Source organism: Sus scrofa, chromosome 12 (assembly GCF_000003025.6).
Source record: "Sus scrofa isolate TJ Tabasco breed Duroc chromosome 12, Sscrofa11.1, whole genome shotgun sequence".
Lineage (NCBI taxonomy): Eukaryota > Metazoa > Chordata > Mammalia > Artiodactyla > Suidae > Sus > Sus scrofa.
Window position 1 is genome coordinate 35239023 of NC_010454.4, and position 16502 is coordinate 35255524.

At 38.6% G+C, this 16502-nt stretch overlaps 1 protein-coding gene across 1 annotated transcript in view; it reads left to right on the top strand.

Annotated features, from left to right (window-relative positions):
- PPM1E (protein phosphatase, Mg2+/Mn2+ dependent 1E) overlaps window positions 1-16502 on the top strand; it is a 210763-nt gene that overhangs the window by 187087 nt on the left and 7174 nt on the right. Inside the window, exons 3-6 of the mRNA XM_021067290.1 lie at window positions 2380-2579; window positions 9615-9803; window positions 13176-13319; window positions 13537-13630. Coding sequence (XP_020922949.1) covers window positions 2380-2579; window positions 9615-9803; window positions 13176-13319; window positions 13537-13630 — 627 coding nt within the window. The remainder of the gene's footprint in view (window positions 1-2379; window positions 2580-9614; window positions 9804-13175; window positions 13320-13536; window positions 13631-16502) is intronic.

Below are 16502 nucleotides of genomic sequence, written 5' to 3' on the forward strand. Positions count from 1 at the left end.
AGTGGTTATTTAATTTATGTAAGTTTGCATATTCATTTATTCAGTAAATATCTAATGAGCTCCTGCTGTGTGCCAAGTACTGTACTATGCATGACAAACCAAGGACAACTAAGACATAGTCTCTATCTGCAGTCTAATTTGGGAAAAGTAGAGCATGAGTGTATGTCAGATAGACCTGGGATTGAGAATAGCATTACCTGTTTGTGAAATGTTCCAGAGACAGGGAATAGAGCAAATAGAATGTAGCAAATACCCAATAAATGTTATCCATTGTTACAAAATGTGATGAGAGCTGTAATAGATGGTGTGAACAAAGTGTAATGGGAACATAAGGGAAGAAACTACTGGGAAGGGGTAGGGACAGATCTAGTGGTTTACTAAATATTAGAGGAAGCTGGTATTGTTTCCCTTGACGAATTTAATCTGTCTACACCTGTGCTGTCCTATAGACAGCACAGTGATGGAAGTGTTCTCTGGCTTCATTGTCCAATATGGTAGCCAGTGGTCATATGTAGTTATTGAATACTTGAAATATAGTTAATGTAACCAAAAACTGAATTTTAAATTTTGTGTAATTTTAATTAAAGTCATGTGTAGCTAGTAAGCTCCCTTATTGGACAGTACAGGTCTATGTAATAAGAGTAACACAATCAAAATATTGAGTTGTCTACTGGCCTCAGTTTTTCCTCTTACACACTTCCTCAGGTTGTATTTGCTCTTTGAACTTCTTTTTTCTTTCAGTCGTAACTTTAATTTTCAGTTACATAAAACTATCAAAGGGGACAAAGTCATAAACATGGTTTGCCACCCTGTACTTTTTTTTTTTTTTTAATGTCAGTGCTCTTAATTTCTTTTCTTCCTTTTTTCGGCTGCCTTACGGCATATGGAATTCCTGGACCAGGGATCTGATCTGAACTGCAGCTGTGGCAACGCCGGATCCTTTAACCCACTGTGCCGGCTAGAGGTTCAACCAGCATCTCAGCCTCCAGAGATGCCACTGATCCTGTTGTGCCACAGGGGGAACCCTGCCACCCTGTACTATATTAATGAGAAAGAAAAGGCAACAAAAACCTTGAGATAAGCTTTATGAATATAGTCATTTAAAAAAGAATTTTGAATAAGGAGACAGATAAATGTAAAGAAAGAAAGAAAACAGGCAATTGTATTTACAGATTAAGGCAACAGCAGGGAAAGGAATAAAAAAAATGTGAATCTGAATTCCCAGGCCATTCTAGAACACATAGTCTCACTTCTTTGAGATTTGTATTCTAGATTGGAAGAGGCATGCACAGCCATTGCCCATCTGGCACACATTTTCTCAGGCTATCAAGCTACATCTGATTTAGTAAAGTAAAAAAAAATTTTTTTTTGGAGAATTCTAATTTTTTAACTTGGAATGTAGGAGGAACATCTAACATACTGGCCTGAGAAAACCTTATCTTGCCTTGGTTATTTCAACAGCTGCAACTTGAGTAGAGGACAATTTGAGTGGAGATGATGTAAGATACAGTCTCTTTAATACCATTCAATGCTGCTTAAAAGGCTTACACATCTCTCCATCCATTGAGGGATGCGGGGGAGCCTCAGAACCCAGCTAGTTTACTCCACTCAATAGGTCAAGTAGTCGACTTAGTAGGCTAGGGTGAAGAATCCCCCTTTTTTATATAGGGTTACACACTTAGAATTTAAATACTTTTCCTTAGAGAAATATAATCCTTTTAGACTCACTTGTTAAGCTCTTGGCTAAACTATTTAAATTACTGGCTAAAACTTTAATTAAAAGATACAAGTAACAAAAATATATAATTTAATTCTGAATTATGATCAATTACAGGAAAGAAAAATCGGGGAGTGGAGGGAAGTAAAGGAAGAGGTTAGGAAGAAAGAGACTAAGGCAGATGGTAAAGTAAACTCATCTCATTCTTGTAGTTTGTAAATAAATGATCTGTTTTCATAAGCCTATCATATTCCAATTAGTTGGATAACCTCTGTTCATATTTCAGTCATTCTTTTAAGCATAGGAGGTGCGAGTCTCCAGATGATAACCATGACAGCCAAACAAAAGTGCTCTGAACAAGCAGTGGCCAAAGCACTTCACAGGCTGGAAGAAATCCAGCCTAGGAATAGATCCAGCCCTGGTCAGAGGTTTTCTCTTCATGGTATAGGATATCTTAGTGGCAGCTTCTGGCTGATGATTTTCTACCAGATAGGTTGTCATTTCCTCTCTTCAGAAGCAACATTTCATTTCTCTTAAGAAGGAGAAATTTCTTCTATTAAGGAGGAGCCTGACTAAGGTGACCTACTTCTGTCTTTATCAAGCAGGCAAGTGAAAAGCAGTTTTACAAGGCTCTTCATTGGGGGTTTCTGTTTCTTCCACAGAGATTGAGACAGTGAAATTGGCCCGTTCTGTCTTCAGCAAGCTACATGAGATTTGCTGCAGCTGGGTGAAAGACTTCCCTCTCCACAGGAGACCCCAGCTTTACTATGAGACATCAATCCATGCCATCAAAAACATGCGCAGGAAGATGGAGGACAAACATGTCTGCATTCCTGACTTCAATATGCTCTTCAACCTAGAGGTAAAAGGCACTTCTTCAGTGTCAATGAGATTTAAAAAACAAAATACCATCACGGACCTGTTTTCTAACAAGAGAAGTTCTAATATACTGTAATAATACCTCTGATAGGTTGAAATAGGACTAAGGGCAAAGTGACACAAATTTGCTTCCATTAGATAAAAGGAAAGGAACTATTTATGTTACTTTGAATAGGTAATGCACTCACATGGTTTGGAATTGGAAAATAAAAATCCCTCTCTTATCCTTCTGTCTCAAACACTTCAGTTCCCTTCCGCAGAGGCATACAAAGTTACCAGCCCTTGTGTAACCTTCCAGAGACATTCAGTAAACATGCAAAAAAGAAAAGTGTTGGGCAGTTCCCATCGTGGCGCAGTGGTTAATGAATCTGAGTAGGAACCATGAGTTGCAGGTTCGATCCCTGGCCACACTCAGTGTTGCCATAAGCTGTGGTGTAGGTCGCAGACTCAGCTGGGATCCCACCTTGCTATGGCTCTGGCGTAGACTGGTGGCTACAGCTCCGATTAGACCCCTAGCCTGGGAATCTCCATATGCCGCGAGTGCGGCCCTAGAAAGACAAAAAAAAGAAAAATGTTGTATCTCCATAAAGCTGTTTTTTAAAGGAAGCTATTTCTATAGTATAATCATCAAATGTTTTAAGTTCTTGCATTGCTGTGTTGCTGAAGAAACACAAAACACAAACATTAAAGAATGAATTTGAGACTTGAGACAGTTTTCTGATTTCGTGTGATTTTATTTTTTAAATCTTGATTTCTGAGAAAGTAGCTGGAATTTTCATGAATCTCTGTGACTGACAAATTGGATCATATGAGCCTTGTCAACTTAATAACCATTTTCTTGTTATCTTCCTCTTCTTTTTCTATGATGTTAATGCAAACAGAGGTAGGTTTGTTTCCTATGCCTGTCACTTGCCTCTTTTCTTTGCTCAAGTCCATAACTTAAAAATTACAATGTAGTGATTTATACAAAGCACAGTATTTCCTTCATTTAAAAGCTAATTTTAAATTTTAGCTGACTGTCAAGGTCTAATAAGCAGTGGTGGTGGGCTGGTAATTGGTGCTTATGTTACAAGATAGATCAGCTAATCCACACCTATGCAAATGTAACCCCTAAGGGCCCTAGTGTGGTAAAGAATCCTTAAATCACTCCACCAGCTTGGAGATTATGCTCAGGTTTGAGGGCATCGTTGCTGTTTGTAGCCCTGGTTGTTTTTTCAGATTTCATTTTGCCTCAGAAATCAACCCAAAGACCTAACTCAGAAAGGAGCACATTGCTACAGTGAAACAGACTTTGAGGGCAATTTGGTAACACATAGTTAGACCTTTATGTCTTTTCAATCCCTTTGGTTTGATAATTTCATTTTTTATAACGAAACAAATGTGGAAAATTCCTTATGTTTTGCTTGACATAAATGTTTTATATAACATTGTCAATAATAAAAACTTGGAGATGATCTAAGTTATTGTATGTAGCAGCTAACTATGATATGCTCATAAGATGTATAGTACATATCCATTTAAAATAATGTCTTCGAGGAGTTTCCCTTGTGTCTCAGTGGCAATGAACCTGACTAATACCCATAAGGACTAAGGAGGCGGGTTCAATCCCTGGCCTCACTCAATGGGTTGAGGATCAGGTGTTGCTGTGAGCTGTGGTATAGGTTGTAGAGGTGGCTCAAATCTAGCGTCGCTATGGCTGTGGCATAGGCTGGCAGATACAGCTCCAGTTGGACCCCTAGCCTGGGAACCTCCATATGCCGTGGGTGCGGCCCTAAAGACAATAAATAAATAAATAAATAGTCTTTGAGTAATAATTAAAAATATGGAAAATGACAAAAAGGATTTAAGATTTTATGTGCATTTTGACTAATTTTATTTTATTAAAAATGTATATGTATAGAAAAAAGACTGGTTATCTGGGTGATAGGTTTGGAGATATCTGTTTCCTTCTGTACACTTCTTAGTCCAAATAAACATACGTTATCTTTTTTTAAATTGTATGTGATGGTGCAGTGTTGTGTTAGTTTCTGGCGTACAGCAAAGTGATACACAATACAGCTACCTGTGTTGTACAGTAGGACCTTGTTGTTTATCTCTTTTCCATCTGCTAATCCCAAACTCCTAATTGATCCTTTTCTCACCCGCTTACCCTTTGGTAACCATAAGTTTGTTTTTGATGTCTGCAAGACTGTTTCTGGTTTTGTTTGTTTTGTTTTTACTGTCGCATTTGCAGCATATGGAAGTTCCCAGGCTAGGGGTCGAATCAGAGCTGTCCCTGAGGCCTACGCCACAGCCATGGCAACACAGCATCCAAGCCTCATCTGCGACCTAAGCCACAGTTTACAGCAATTCCAGATCCTTAACTCATTAAGCGAAGCCAGGGATCGAACCTGCATCTGCACAGTGTGCTTAACCTGCTATGGCACAATGGGAACTCCCTGTTCTGTTTTATAAATATCAGTTCATTTGTGTCATATTTTAGATTCCATGTATGAGTGATATCTTATGGTATTTGTCTTTCTCTTTCTGACTTACTTCACTTAGTATAATTTCTAGGTCCATCCATGTTGCTGCACATGGCATTATTTCATTCTTTTTTATGTATTCCATTGCATATATATATATACCACATCTTCTTTATCCATTCTTCTGTTGATGTACATTTAGGGTGCTTCCATAAACATATGTTATCATTATAATAGAGGAGACATCAGTATTTTTTTTAAAGAGATCCACTTGGCTCCTTTGTTTCCTCTGATGTTAAGAATCTCCTCCAAAAAAATGCAAAAAATAAAACAAAAGAATCTCCTCCAAAAAAACGCAAAAAATAAAACAAAGAATCTCATCAATCTCACGCTGTTTAAAGTTATATTCTCATGCCTCTGTAAAGCTATTATTGTCCCCTTCCTCTTTGTGATGATCCCATATCACCTCACTCATCTTTTAAAAACTGCTTGGAGGAGTTCCCACTGTGGCACAATGGGTTAAAGACCCAGCGTTGTCTCTGCAGTGGCTCAGATTGTTGAGCCAACAGGTTTGATCCCTGGGCCCAGCGTGGTGGGTTAAGAATCTGGCATTACTGCACCTGCAGCTTGGATTCACCACTCCCTGGTCTGGGAACTTCTATATGCCATGGGTACAGCCAAAAACAGCCCCTAAAAACCAAAACTGCTTGGATATGCTATTTTTCAGTTTTACCCTTATCCTGCCAAATGGGTTGTTTAAAAATGAGCACATTTTAAAAAATTTTACTGCTATTTATTCATTTAAAATAAATTTTACTGAGGTATATTGATTTACAATATTGGTTTGAGGTATATATACAACATAGTGATTCAAATTTCTATAGATTATACTCCATTTAAAATTTTAAAAATACTGGCTGTATTGCCTGTGCTCTGCAGTATATCCTAGTAGCTTATTTACTTTATTACATACTGATTTGTGTCTCTTAGTCCTCTACCCTCACCTTCGCCCTCCCTGCTGGTAACCACTAGTTCTCTATATCTGTGAGCCTGTTTCCAATTTGTTACATTCATTTGTTTTATTTTTTAGATTCTACCTGTAGGAGATAACACATGGTATTTATTCTTTCTCTAAGTTTTTCACTAAGCTCAATACCCTCCAGGTCCATCCATGTTGTAAATAATGAAATTTAATTCTTTCTTATGGCTTAGTAGTATCCTCTGTATGTGTGTGTGTGTGTACACTGCATCTCTTTACCCATTTTTTAAAAAATTGAAGTACAGTTGATTTATAATACTAGTTTCAAATATACAGCATAGCAATTCAGTATTTTTATCGATTATATTCCATGAAAAGTTATTATAAGATAATGGTTATAATTCCCTGTGCTATACAATATATCCTTGTTAATTATTTATTTTATACATAGTTATTTGTATCTCTTCAGCCCCTACCCCTATTTTATCCCTTGTCCCTTCCTACTGATGACTATAGTTTGTTTTCTATATCTGTGAGTCTGTTTCTATTTTGCTATATACATGTTTGTTTTATTTTTTAGATTCCACATATAAGTGATATCAGACAGTAATTGTCTTTCCCTGACTTATTTCACTAAGCATAATATTCTCTAGGTCCATACTGTAAATGGCAGAATTTCTTTTTTTTTGGCTGAGTAATATTCCATTGTCTTCTTGTACACACACACACATCACATATTTATCCCTTCATTTATTGATGGACACTGGGCTGTTTCTGTGTCTTGGCTGTTGTAAATAATGCTGCTATGAACATCGGGCTGCATGTATCTTCTTGAATTAGTGTTTTTGTTTTTGTTTTTTGGATATTTACACAGGAGTGAAATTGCTGGATCATGTGGTAGTTCTGTTTGTAGTTTTTTGAGGAACCTCCATATTGTTTTCCATAGTGGCTGCACCAATAATTTATATTCCCATCGACAGTGTGCTAGGGTTCCCTTTTTTCCACATTCTCCCCAACTTTTGTTATTTGTGTTCCTTCTGATGACAAACATTCTGACAGGTATGAAGTGACATCTCATTGTTTTGATTTGCATTTCTCTAATAATTAGTGATATTGAGCTTATTTCCACATGCCTGTTAGTCATCTGTATGTCTTCTTTGGAAAACCATCTTCAGGCCTTATGCTCATTTTCTGATTGGGATATCTGTTTATTTTTTAAGATATATTGAGTTGTATGAGTTATTTATATACTTTGGATATATTTTGACCCTTCATTGAAAAATGAGTACTTCTTTAGTACAAGGTAGAAATTCTACAATTAAATTTTTTAAAGGGTTCTGTTTATCAGTGTCATCTTCAATGGCATTATAGATGGTGTTGATTAAATTTCTAAATTAATGAGCTGTAGTATTTGTATTAGATATAGGTTTCATAATATTCAGGTGTTATCATTACTCTATGGACATTTATATTTGGCACTTTGTAAATGTAGCATATCCTTTAAAAAGAACTTTCTCAAAGCATAAGTATACTTGTTGTTTTAGTGTATTTTTGTAGTCCTTCCAAATCCCCCTGAGATAGCAACTCGGTTCCTACCTAATAGATGAGAAAACAAGCACAAGAAAATTATATGATTTAACTTATATTTATTTACTTGGAATGACAGAGCCTAGACTCAACTGAGTTCTCAAAGAGTCCAAGGAAGAATCCAAAGCTTTCAAATGAAAATCATTACACAGTATTGCCTAAAAGGAGCCTGGACTAAGTTACAGATCTCCTAAGTGAGCTAGAGCTGAGAATTTAAACACTTGAGGTGAAGAGAAAGGAAAAACTAAATACTTAATGGGTTAAATGTAATCCTGTGATTAGGCTTCCTTTGTCAAGACACATCACAGGTTTGGAAGACTCTCCTCTGGCAGTTGCCTTAGGGCTTCAAGCAGTGGGTGGGCAAGGAAATGTGAAGCTACATCTTGAATTAGGGGACAAGGTAAAGTGGTTACAGGGCATATAGATATCTGAAGTGGTTCAAGTTTGGGTAACCAATTTAGAGGTTATTTATTTATTTTGTTTGTTTGTTTGTTTCCTGTAAGTCTTCTTCTTTGAATACATATGCTCTAGAGTTACAAAAGTTAACTTAGAGACAATTACTACTGGCAATTTCCTATATATCTTTCAGAGATATCATATGGAAACACAAATGCAATATAAGTACATATTCTTTTTTTTTTGTTCCTCCTTTTTTTAAACAATAAATAGTAACACATGCACCATTTTTGCTTTTACCTTGGAGATTATTTCAAAGAAAAACATATATATCGATTACATTTTTTAAACAGCTGTGTGGTATTTTCTGAATTCTGTTTGTAGTGTTCTTTTATCATTATTTTAACCATCTCTTCTAATAGTCATTTGTAATGTTTCCAATTTGGAGCTATTCTTACAAATTTCTAGAAGTAGAATTGTGGAGTATATGCATTGTATGCTTTTAATGGTTAACTTAGAAATTTTTAATGTGAATGTAAACGTAGCATTTAAAATTAATCAGTGTCTTTACCACCCACCCAAAAAATCCATTCTATAAAATTGAAATTCCTAGCTAATTTCATTTTGAATATTGCCTCTTTTTCATTAGGGTTAGGGTCATTATGTCCCTCTGAAAATCTGATTGTGATTTTGGGATTCTGAAACTCACTCTATACTAAAAGATTCTTTTTTTTTTTTTTCTTTTCTTCTTTTCAGGACTACACCCATGGCATATGGAAGTTCCCAATCTAGGGGTCGAATCAGAGCTGCATCTGCCGCACTACACCACAGCCACAGCATCACTAGATCCAAGCCGCATCTGCAACCTATACCATAGCTCATGGCAACGCCGGATCCTTAACCTACTGTACAGGGTCAGGGATCTAACGTGCATCTTCATGTATACTAGTCGGATTCATTTCCACTGAGCCACTGTAGGAACTCCTATGCGACAAGATTCTTAATGTCTTTCTCTTTGTGCTGTTTATGATGGGAATACAATGCGACCATGAACGATTTATAAAGGAGATATTGTAGTTTAAAAGTATGTGTATGCTTTCATTTTGGCTGTGTATTTTAAACGATATAACATATTTGGCCTTGTGCTTGGAAGGCCAATTATTTCCTATTGTTCTCAGTTTCTAATTTTATTTTTTTGAAAAAAAATCCTCAGTCCAAAAAGGCCTTTTGCTCAGTTCTTCTCATATCTTCTCTTTCCTCCCTCTCCCCACAACTTGTAACAGCAACTTTGAAGCAAATGTATGTGGGTGGTTTCCATGGTACAAGACAACAGCTTTCACAGTGAGAGAGGGCACTTCAGCCTGAGCTAATTGGGCATGATGTGTTCCAGTGTTCTGGTGTGTAAACACAGATGCCCTAATATTGCAGGTATTTTAGCACTTGATCAGGCATGACAGAAAAGGGAGACATTTAGTCTCATTATCTGGGTGACAAATGCAGTGGAGATGGATGGACAACAGTTCAAGGGATTGGCTCCTTTGAGTCAGGATATACTACTCTCCCTTAACAGTTCCTGTGCTTCTATTGACAGGACCAGGAAGAACAAGCTTATTTTGCAGTGTTTGATGGCCATGGGGGAGTGGATGCTGCCATTTATGCCTCCGTTCACCTGCACGTTAACTTAGTACGCCAGGAGATGTTCCCCCATGATCCTGCTGAGGCCCTGTGCCGGGCTTTCCGGGTCACTGACGAGCGGTTTGTACAGAAAGCGGCCAGGGAGGTATGCCATTTTCTCATTAATTCCAGCCATCAGTGCACTGTCTGAGGTCAACTTGTTCTGTGGTTAAAGGGTTATTTAGGACTTTCTCTTTTGGGGTAGCCACTAAACTATATTCTTGACACACAGTGTTGGATTCTGTTGTAGTTCTAATTCTCTCTTTAGGAGTACATATAGTGGGATGCTATGATGTACTGTATAGAAACTCCCAAGCTATAATTTTCCAGAAAGCCAGTCCATTGCTGGATTTGGCAGGTGAGTTTTATCTGACCCCTCATTGCTTGTCAGGTTCACACCAGGACCATCTCTCTCAGCAGACTTCTGCTGACAAAATCTGGATATGATGATTAAAACAATGGTCTAAAAAAGAAACAGAAGCTGGGATTTCTCCCATACATTTGGTTCTAAATGGGTTGGCAGTATTTTGCTGTATATCTCTTGAGGAAAATTTTGTTTGGATAGAGTGAATCCTTAGATGATCCTTGAACTAATTTTCTTTTAACAGGAAGAAAAGTCAGAGCTCATATCCTAATTTCTTAAGGTTAAGCAGACCTAAGGTTTTACTCTGAATGAATGCAGGGGCTCTATATTAAGATCTAAGAGTAAAAATTGTCATCTAATTATCATTCTGGGCATTGGTACATAATTAACTATGCTACTTTATATTCCTTTCTAGCTAGGGACCAACAGAGAATAATTTTTAATTTTTAAAAGTAATTGCAGGGAGTTCCCATTGTGGCTCAGTGGTAACAAACCCAACTAGTAGCCATGAAGATGCAGGTTCAATCCCTGGCCTCGCTCAGTGGGTTAAGGATCCGGTGTTGCCATGAGCTGTGGTGTAGGTCGCAGACGCGGCTTGGATCCTGCATTGCTGTGGCTGTGGTGTAGGGTGGCGGCTTCAGCTCCGATTTGACCCTTAGCCTGAGAACCTCCAATATGCTGCAGGTACAGCCCTAAAAAGCAAAAAGATAAAAATAAAAGTAACTGAAGAATTATATGTACACAGAAAGTAAGACTCCTGCCCTATGATTTAAACATTCTTTCTGAAATGGACTTGGAGAGAACAGGGTAATCATTTAATCCCTTTCTTTGATCTCATAGTTATGCTGTGCAGCAGTGTGGTTTGGAGTGAATGAAGCAGTAATTCAAACTATTTGGTGTTAAACAAGGAAAATATTCTGTGTCTCCTCACCTGCACCCCAGGTTTAGATTAATACGCAAATCCACAGTAACCACTAAGGTCTGCAAGTGCAGGTGGGGCTAGAAAACAAAATGCAATCGTTGACTTCAGACCTTGGCAGTCTCTTGAGGGTAGGCACTGCTTGGAGCTGCTGCTTGTCATCATTCTGACTGAGGACAAGACCTGGCCCCTGAGAGGTGATCTGTAATCAACATGAAACTAAATAGAATCACCTTGTCTTTTTATCCGCTGTTCTATCCCTTTTCCTGTGTCCTCAAAATCATGGCTTTTTTTTCTGACCATATTCACCTCATTTGCTTTGCCAGTGATCCCAGTGTCTCTCAGTCTTGCCAACAATTCTCTTGAATAATTTAGGTTTGTCTCAGCAGTCTCCTTCTTGTGCTTCCATGTGCTGCTAACTGCTGGGAAGACAGCAGCTATTCCTGTTGTGAAGCATCCCTGCCTCCTGTTCTCTCCAGGGCATATGCACTGAAGTGTCTTTATCATGTGTTCTAGGGGGCTGAGTTTTTGAACATTCTGTGTGGGAAGACATTTTATTGGTGGGTGAGGATTTATAACAAACTTTCCCTATATAGGAAAAATGAGAAGTTGTTTTCTCATTGGATGTAAGGGGCCTTCTACCACCCTTGACGCACTGGTTCTAATTTAGGCCAAGTCCTTAGTAACAGAAAGTCCTGCTCATTTAGTGGTGACTCATGTCAAACGGAGATGTCATTTTTTTGGTATAGGAGATTCGAGAGCATTAAGTACAGTGGTACTGAGTTGCTGTGGGAAACTCCAGGCTGTTAGTTTTTTATGCAATGTTCCAAAAACAAAGACACTGAAAATTATTGTAGGATATTTTTGTTTTGTTTTGGCTTTTTTGGCCACACCTGTAGAAGATGGAACTTTCCAGGCTAGGGGTCAAATCAGAGCTGCAGCTGCCAACCTACACCACAGCCACAGCAACACCAGATCCAAGTTATGTCTTCGACCTACACCATAGCTTACAGCAATGCTGGATCCTTAACCCACTGAGCAGGGCCAGGGTTTGAACCCGTGTCCTCATGGATACTAGTTGGGTTCATTACCACTGAGCCACGATGAGAACTACTTGTTTTTTTTTTGTTTGTTTGTTTTGGTTTTTTTTTTGTCTTTTTGCCATTTCTTGGGCCGCTCCCGAGGCATATGGAGGTTCCCAGGCTAGGGGTCGAATCCGAGCTGTAGCCACCGGCCTACGCCAGAGCCACAGCAACGCGGGATCCGAGCCGCGTCTGCAACCTACACCACAGCTCACGGCAACGCCGGATCGTTAACCCACTGAGCAAGGGCAGGGACCGAACCCGCAACCTCATGGTTCCTAGTCAGATTCGTTAACCACTGCGCCACGACGGGAACTCCTGGTTTTGTTTTTTAAAGGTAGAAGCAGTATAGCACTCCAGAGAATGTATGTCATCTTTTGGTTCCTCTCTCACAATCCAAAGTATGGGAGCATTTGTTGAGTCGCATCCAGATGCTATGTGTGTTATTTTGTAGAGCTAGGACTCTCTCCTTGAATATACAGCAGGTCAGTAACAAAACAGAGATCAAAATATAGAAATCTTTATTCTAAGGTTTGATATAGTGGTTTAGCCCTGGACTAGGAGGAAAAAATTTCAGTTCTGTACTAATCAGTTACCTGCCCTTGGGCAGGTCACATAACCTGCCTTAGTTTTCTTACCGGTGTATAAAATGGAGTTGATAATCATCCCTGCCTTGTATGTCACAGATAAAATGGATCTATATTTGTGGAGTTCCCATCGTGGCGCAGTGGAAACGAATCCAACTAGGAACCATGAGGTTGCGGGTTTGATCCCTGGCCTCACTCAGCGGGTCAAGGATCGGTATTGCCTTGAGCTGTGGTGTAGGTCGCAGATGTGGCTGTGGTGTAGGCTGGCAGCTACAGCTCCTATTGGCTCCCTAGCATGGAAACCTCCATATGCCATGGGTACAGCCCTAAAATGGCAAAGACAAAAAATATATATATATGCACATAAAAATGCATTGAGAAAAGAGGAATTGCTGTTTGTGAAATAGAGTTATTAGTAGTCTAGCTTCCAACTGAAAAGTCTGTATAACCTATAAATTGCTTCTCAACGAGAATTTGATGTCTACTTGTTTTTTACTGACTCTTGTTTTATTTAAATTGTTTTCAGAGCTTACGATGTGGGACCACAGGAGTGGTGACTTTTATCAGAGGCAACATGCTACATGTGGCCTGGGTAGGTGATTCCCAGGTTATGCTTGTGAGAAAGGGCCAAGCTGTTGAACTAATGAAGCCACACAAACCTGACAGAGAGGTAAGTATGGTCTGTTCTGTTAGGACACATGCCACAAAGGCAGTTTTCTAATTATTAATTTTCATTTATCTCAGCAACCACACTCATCTTCCAAAGGAAAAATAATGAGAACCTTTTCCAGGAAGCTGATGAGTATTATATCTTTTGTTTACTGTTAAGGTAGATGAATAAATCCTGAATCCAATTATTTGCTTTTTTCTATTGTATTGCTGTGTAGGATGAAAAGCAGCGAATTGAAGCCCTTGGAGGTTGTGTAGTCTGGTTTGGTGCCTGGAGGGTGAACGGAAGTCTGTCGGTCTCCAGAGCTATTGGTAGGAAAAACCAATTTTTGTTTCTCCAAACTGTCCTCTTCCAGCACACTGTCTTATATTAATCTGATACAATAAGATTTTCAGAAAACTTAATATTTAAAATAACATTTGGATAATGCCTCTTTTTAAATTACTTCCCCTACTCATTTACATAAATTCCATTATTAAAAGAGAACTATATTAAGCTATATTAAGAAGTGCAGAACTTACTGGTTTCCATTTTTTTTTTTTTTTTAACGGAAGCCTTTAATCTTTGGCACAGAAATCTGCTTAAAACCACAGTGATCCTCATTTTTTCATTCCATTTTGGGTCGCACTTAGCTTAAATCAGTATTTTCCAAAATGGAAGCCCCCTGCCCAATATTTTACCTTGCTTATTATATCCATATTTTTTCAATAAATTGAAATAAAATGACATAAAAGAATAAATTCATAGGAAAAATGTGTTTTAGATGAAAACAATTCTTACTATATTAAAATCAGAACACATAACTTATTATTATATGTGGTATATAGTAACTTGTCAGATAACCCTGGGGTTTCAAAGGATTTGCTTCCCTGGGACCTAAATTCTTAAAAGGGGAAAGTCAGTGAAACTGTCTAAAATTTAGAGAGTAAAATTGAGCTGTAGTCCTATTTCTGTTGGTTTCACTTTGGTGCCTGGGTTTATTGTTTTAGGCTTCATGGCTTAGCTTCATTTTCTGTTTTTTTAAAAAAGAACAAATCAATGTTTGTGTCTCCATGGGCGATGTGCATTAATAGTGCAGTTCTCAGCCACCGTTTCCTAAATAAATGAAGTAGTTTGACATAGGAATAACGTGGATACATAGAATTGACGTCTCATCCCCAAATTTTGCTTATCATTGCCAGAAAATTCCAGAACATTAACAAAATCGCAAAGGACTGATTCAGTCTCACCATTGATATGATTTCCCTCCCACTCTTTGGGAAGGTGCTGGCAAGCTGTGAAGTGGCCCAAATGTGAACAGTGGAGCCTGAGAGAGAAAGAGGAAGCTCAAAGATTCTGCAAATACCTCTTAAAAAATTGAGAGTTGGCCTTAACTTAGTCTGAGGGTGTTATTAGGAACTCTGGAATAAGGCCAAAAGGGGGAAATTTTTGATTGCTAAAACACACCCTCATACAGAATTATTTTTGACAACTCCAACGAAAGTCTGCTTCTTTTGACCTTACTGTCTTTGTCAGAGTATTGAGCCGTATCTTTAATGCTTGTTATAGAACCAGCTTACTAGAGGACACTTGCCTTTTCTTGCTTCTAAAAATATGACACAAGGGGAAAAGCAGGGAAAGCATGTCCTTGAAGAGGAGACAATCTACGAGAAAACAAGGCTGACTTCAGAGAGGAAGTGCTGCTCAGTTGGACACAGGACAGAATTTAGAGAGGCCCACGTATAAGGGGAGTGGAAACACACGTGCTCTAGAAGGGAACAGTGACAAGTAGAGGGGGCCAGGGCAGAGGGTAGGAGTGGCAAAAGATACGTATTGGCACCAGATTGCAAAGGGGCTGACATGCCAGGCTAGATAGTCTGGACTTTACCAGGTGACTAAGCAGAGGGCACATGGGTCAGGTTTGTATTTATAAATATTATAATGATTATGTTAGATGACCTAGAGTAGAAATCCCAGATGAGAGATCATTTAGGAGGCTGTCGATACAATGTTACAGTGGTAAGGACAGCTAAAAAGGGATACAGAGGAGAGAGTAAAATTGATGAGACAGAAATGACAGTTTATGGGGGAAGAGGAAAGTTAACTTCCAGGTTTCTGACCTGTGTGATTGAGAAGATGATAAAACACTGGTAATAAAGCAGCAGCAGTTTGGGGGGTGGGGAGGAGGGCAGATAATGAGTTCATTTTGGACATGTTTTATAGTCTAGGTACCTGTGGGATGTCTTGGAAGAGATCATTTCCAAGCAGTTGGAAATATAGATCTAGAGCTTAGCAGAGAGTTCTGAGTTGAAGGTAGAGATTTGGGAATTCATCTCACATTGGCAATAATACTAGCAACCTGTGCAGTGGCATGTATACATATATATATATAAAGTGATACATAAAGTATATATAAAAATGGAAACTATAAGCATGGATGACACTGCTGGGAATATGTAGTGTGAAGAGAGACCGAGGATGAGACTCATTACTTACGGTGGAATAACATGAAGTCCTTTCTGGATTCCCATCTTGGCTCTGCCACTTTATCAGCTATGGGCCTTGGGAAATTGACTTCTTTGTATCTGTTCCTTTGTAAAGCAGGAGTAGTAACAGTACCTAACTCACAGGGTGTTTTTGTATTAAATGGTATAATACATGCACCACACTTAGAACCCTGCCTTGGTGCTATTATTAAATGGAGGAGGCAGTGAAGAAAGTCAGGAATGGATCAGAGACATAGAAATGGGGTATCACAGATGCTAGGGGAAGAGGGTTTCTAGGAATAAGTAGTCAACAGGGTCAGGTGCTGCAGAAGTCAGGTAAGATTTGGGTTAAAAAAAAAGTCACAGAATTTTGAAAGTGGAAAATAATTGGTAACATTTGAAAGGAATGTAGGACTAGTAGATGGAAAAACCAGAAAACATTCCGGTGAGGAAAAGTGAGCAATAACAAAGGAACATGTATAGATTTAGGTTCCTGGGCAGTTTGGTGGTGAAGGGAAATAATGTAGCTCGAGGGAAAAGCTGATTTGGGAAAGGGTTGTTTTTTATTATTTTTGCTTTTAGGAGATTTTAGATATGAGCATGTTTTTAGGATTGAAAAAGAAAGCAAGTGGAAGATAAATTGAAGATGACAGAGAAGCCAGAGCCCTAGAGGGCTAGGTTCAGCAGCACAGGTTAGCTTTCAGAAGGAAAAGAGCAC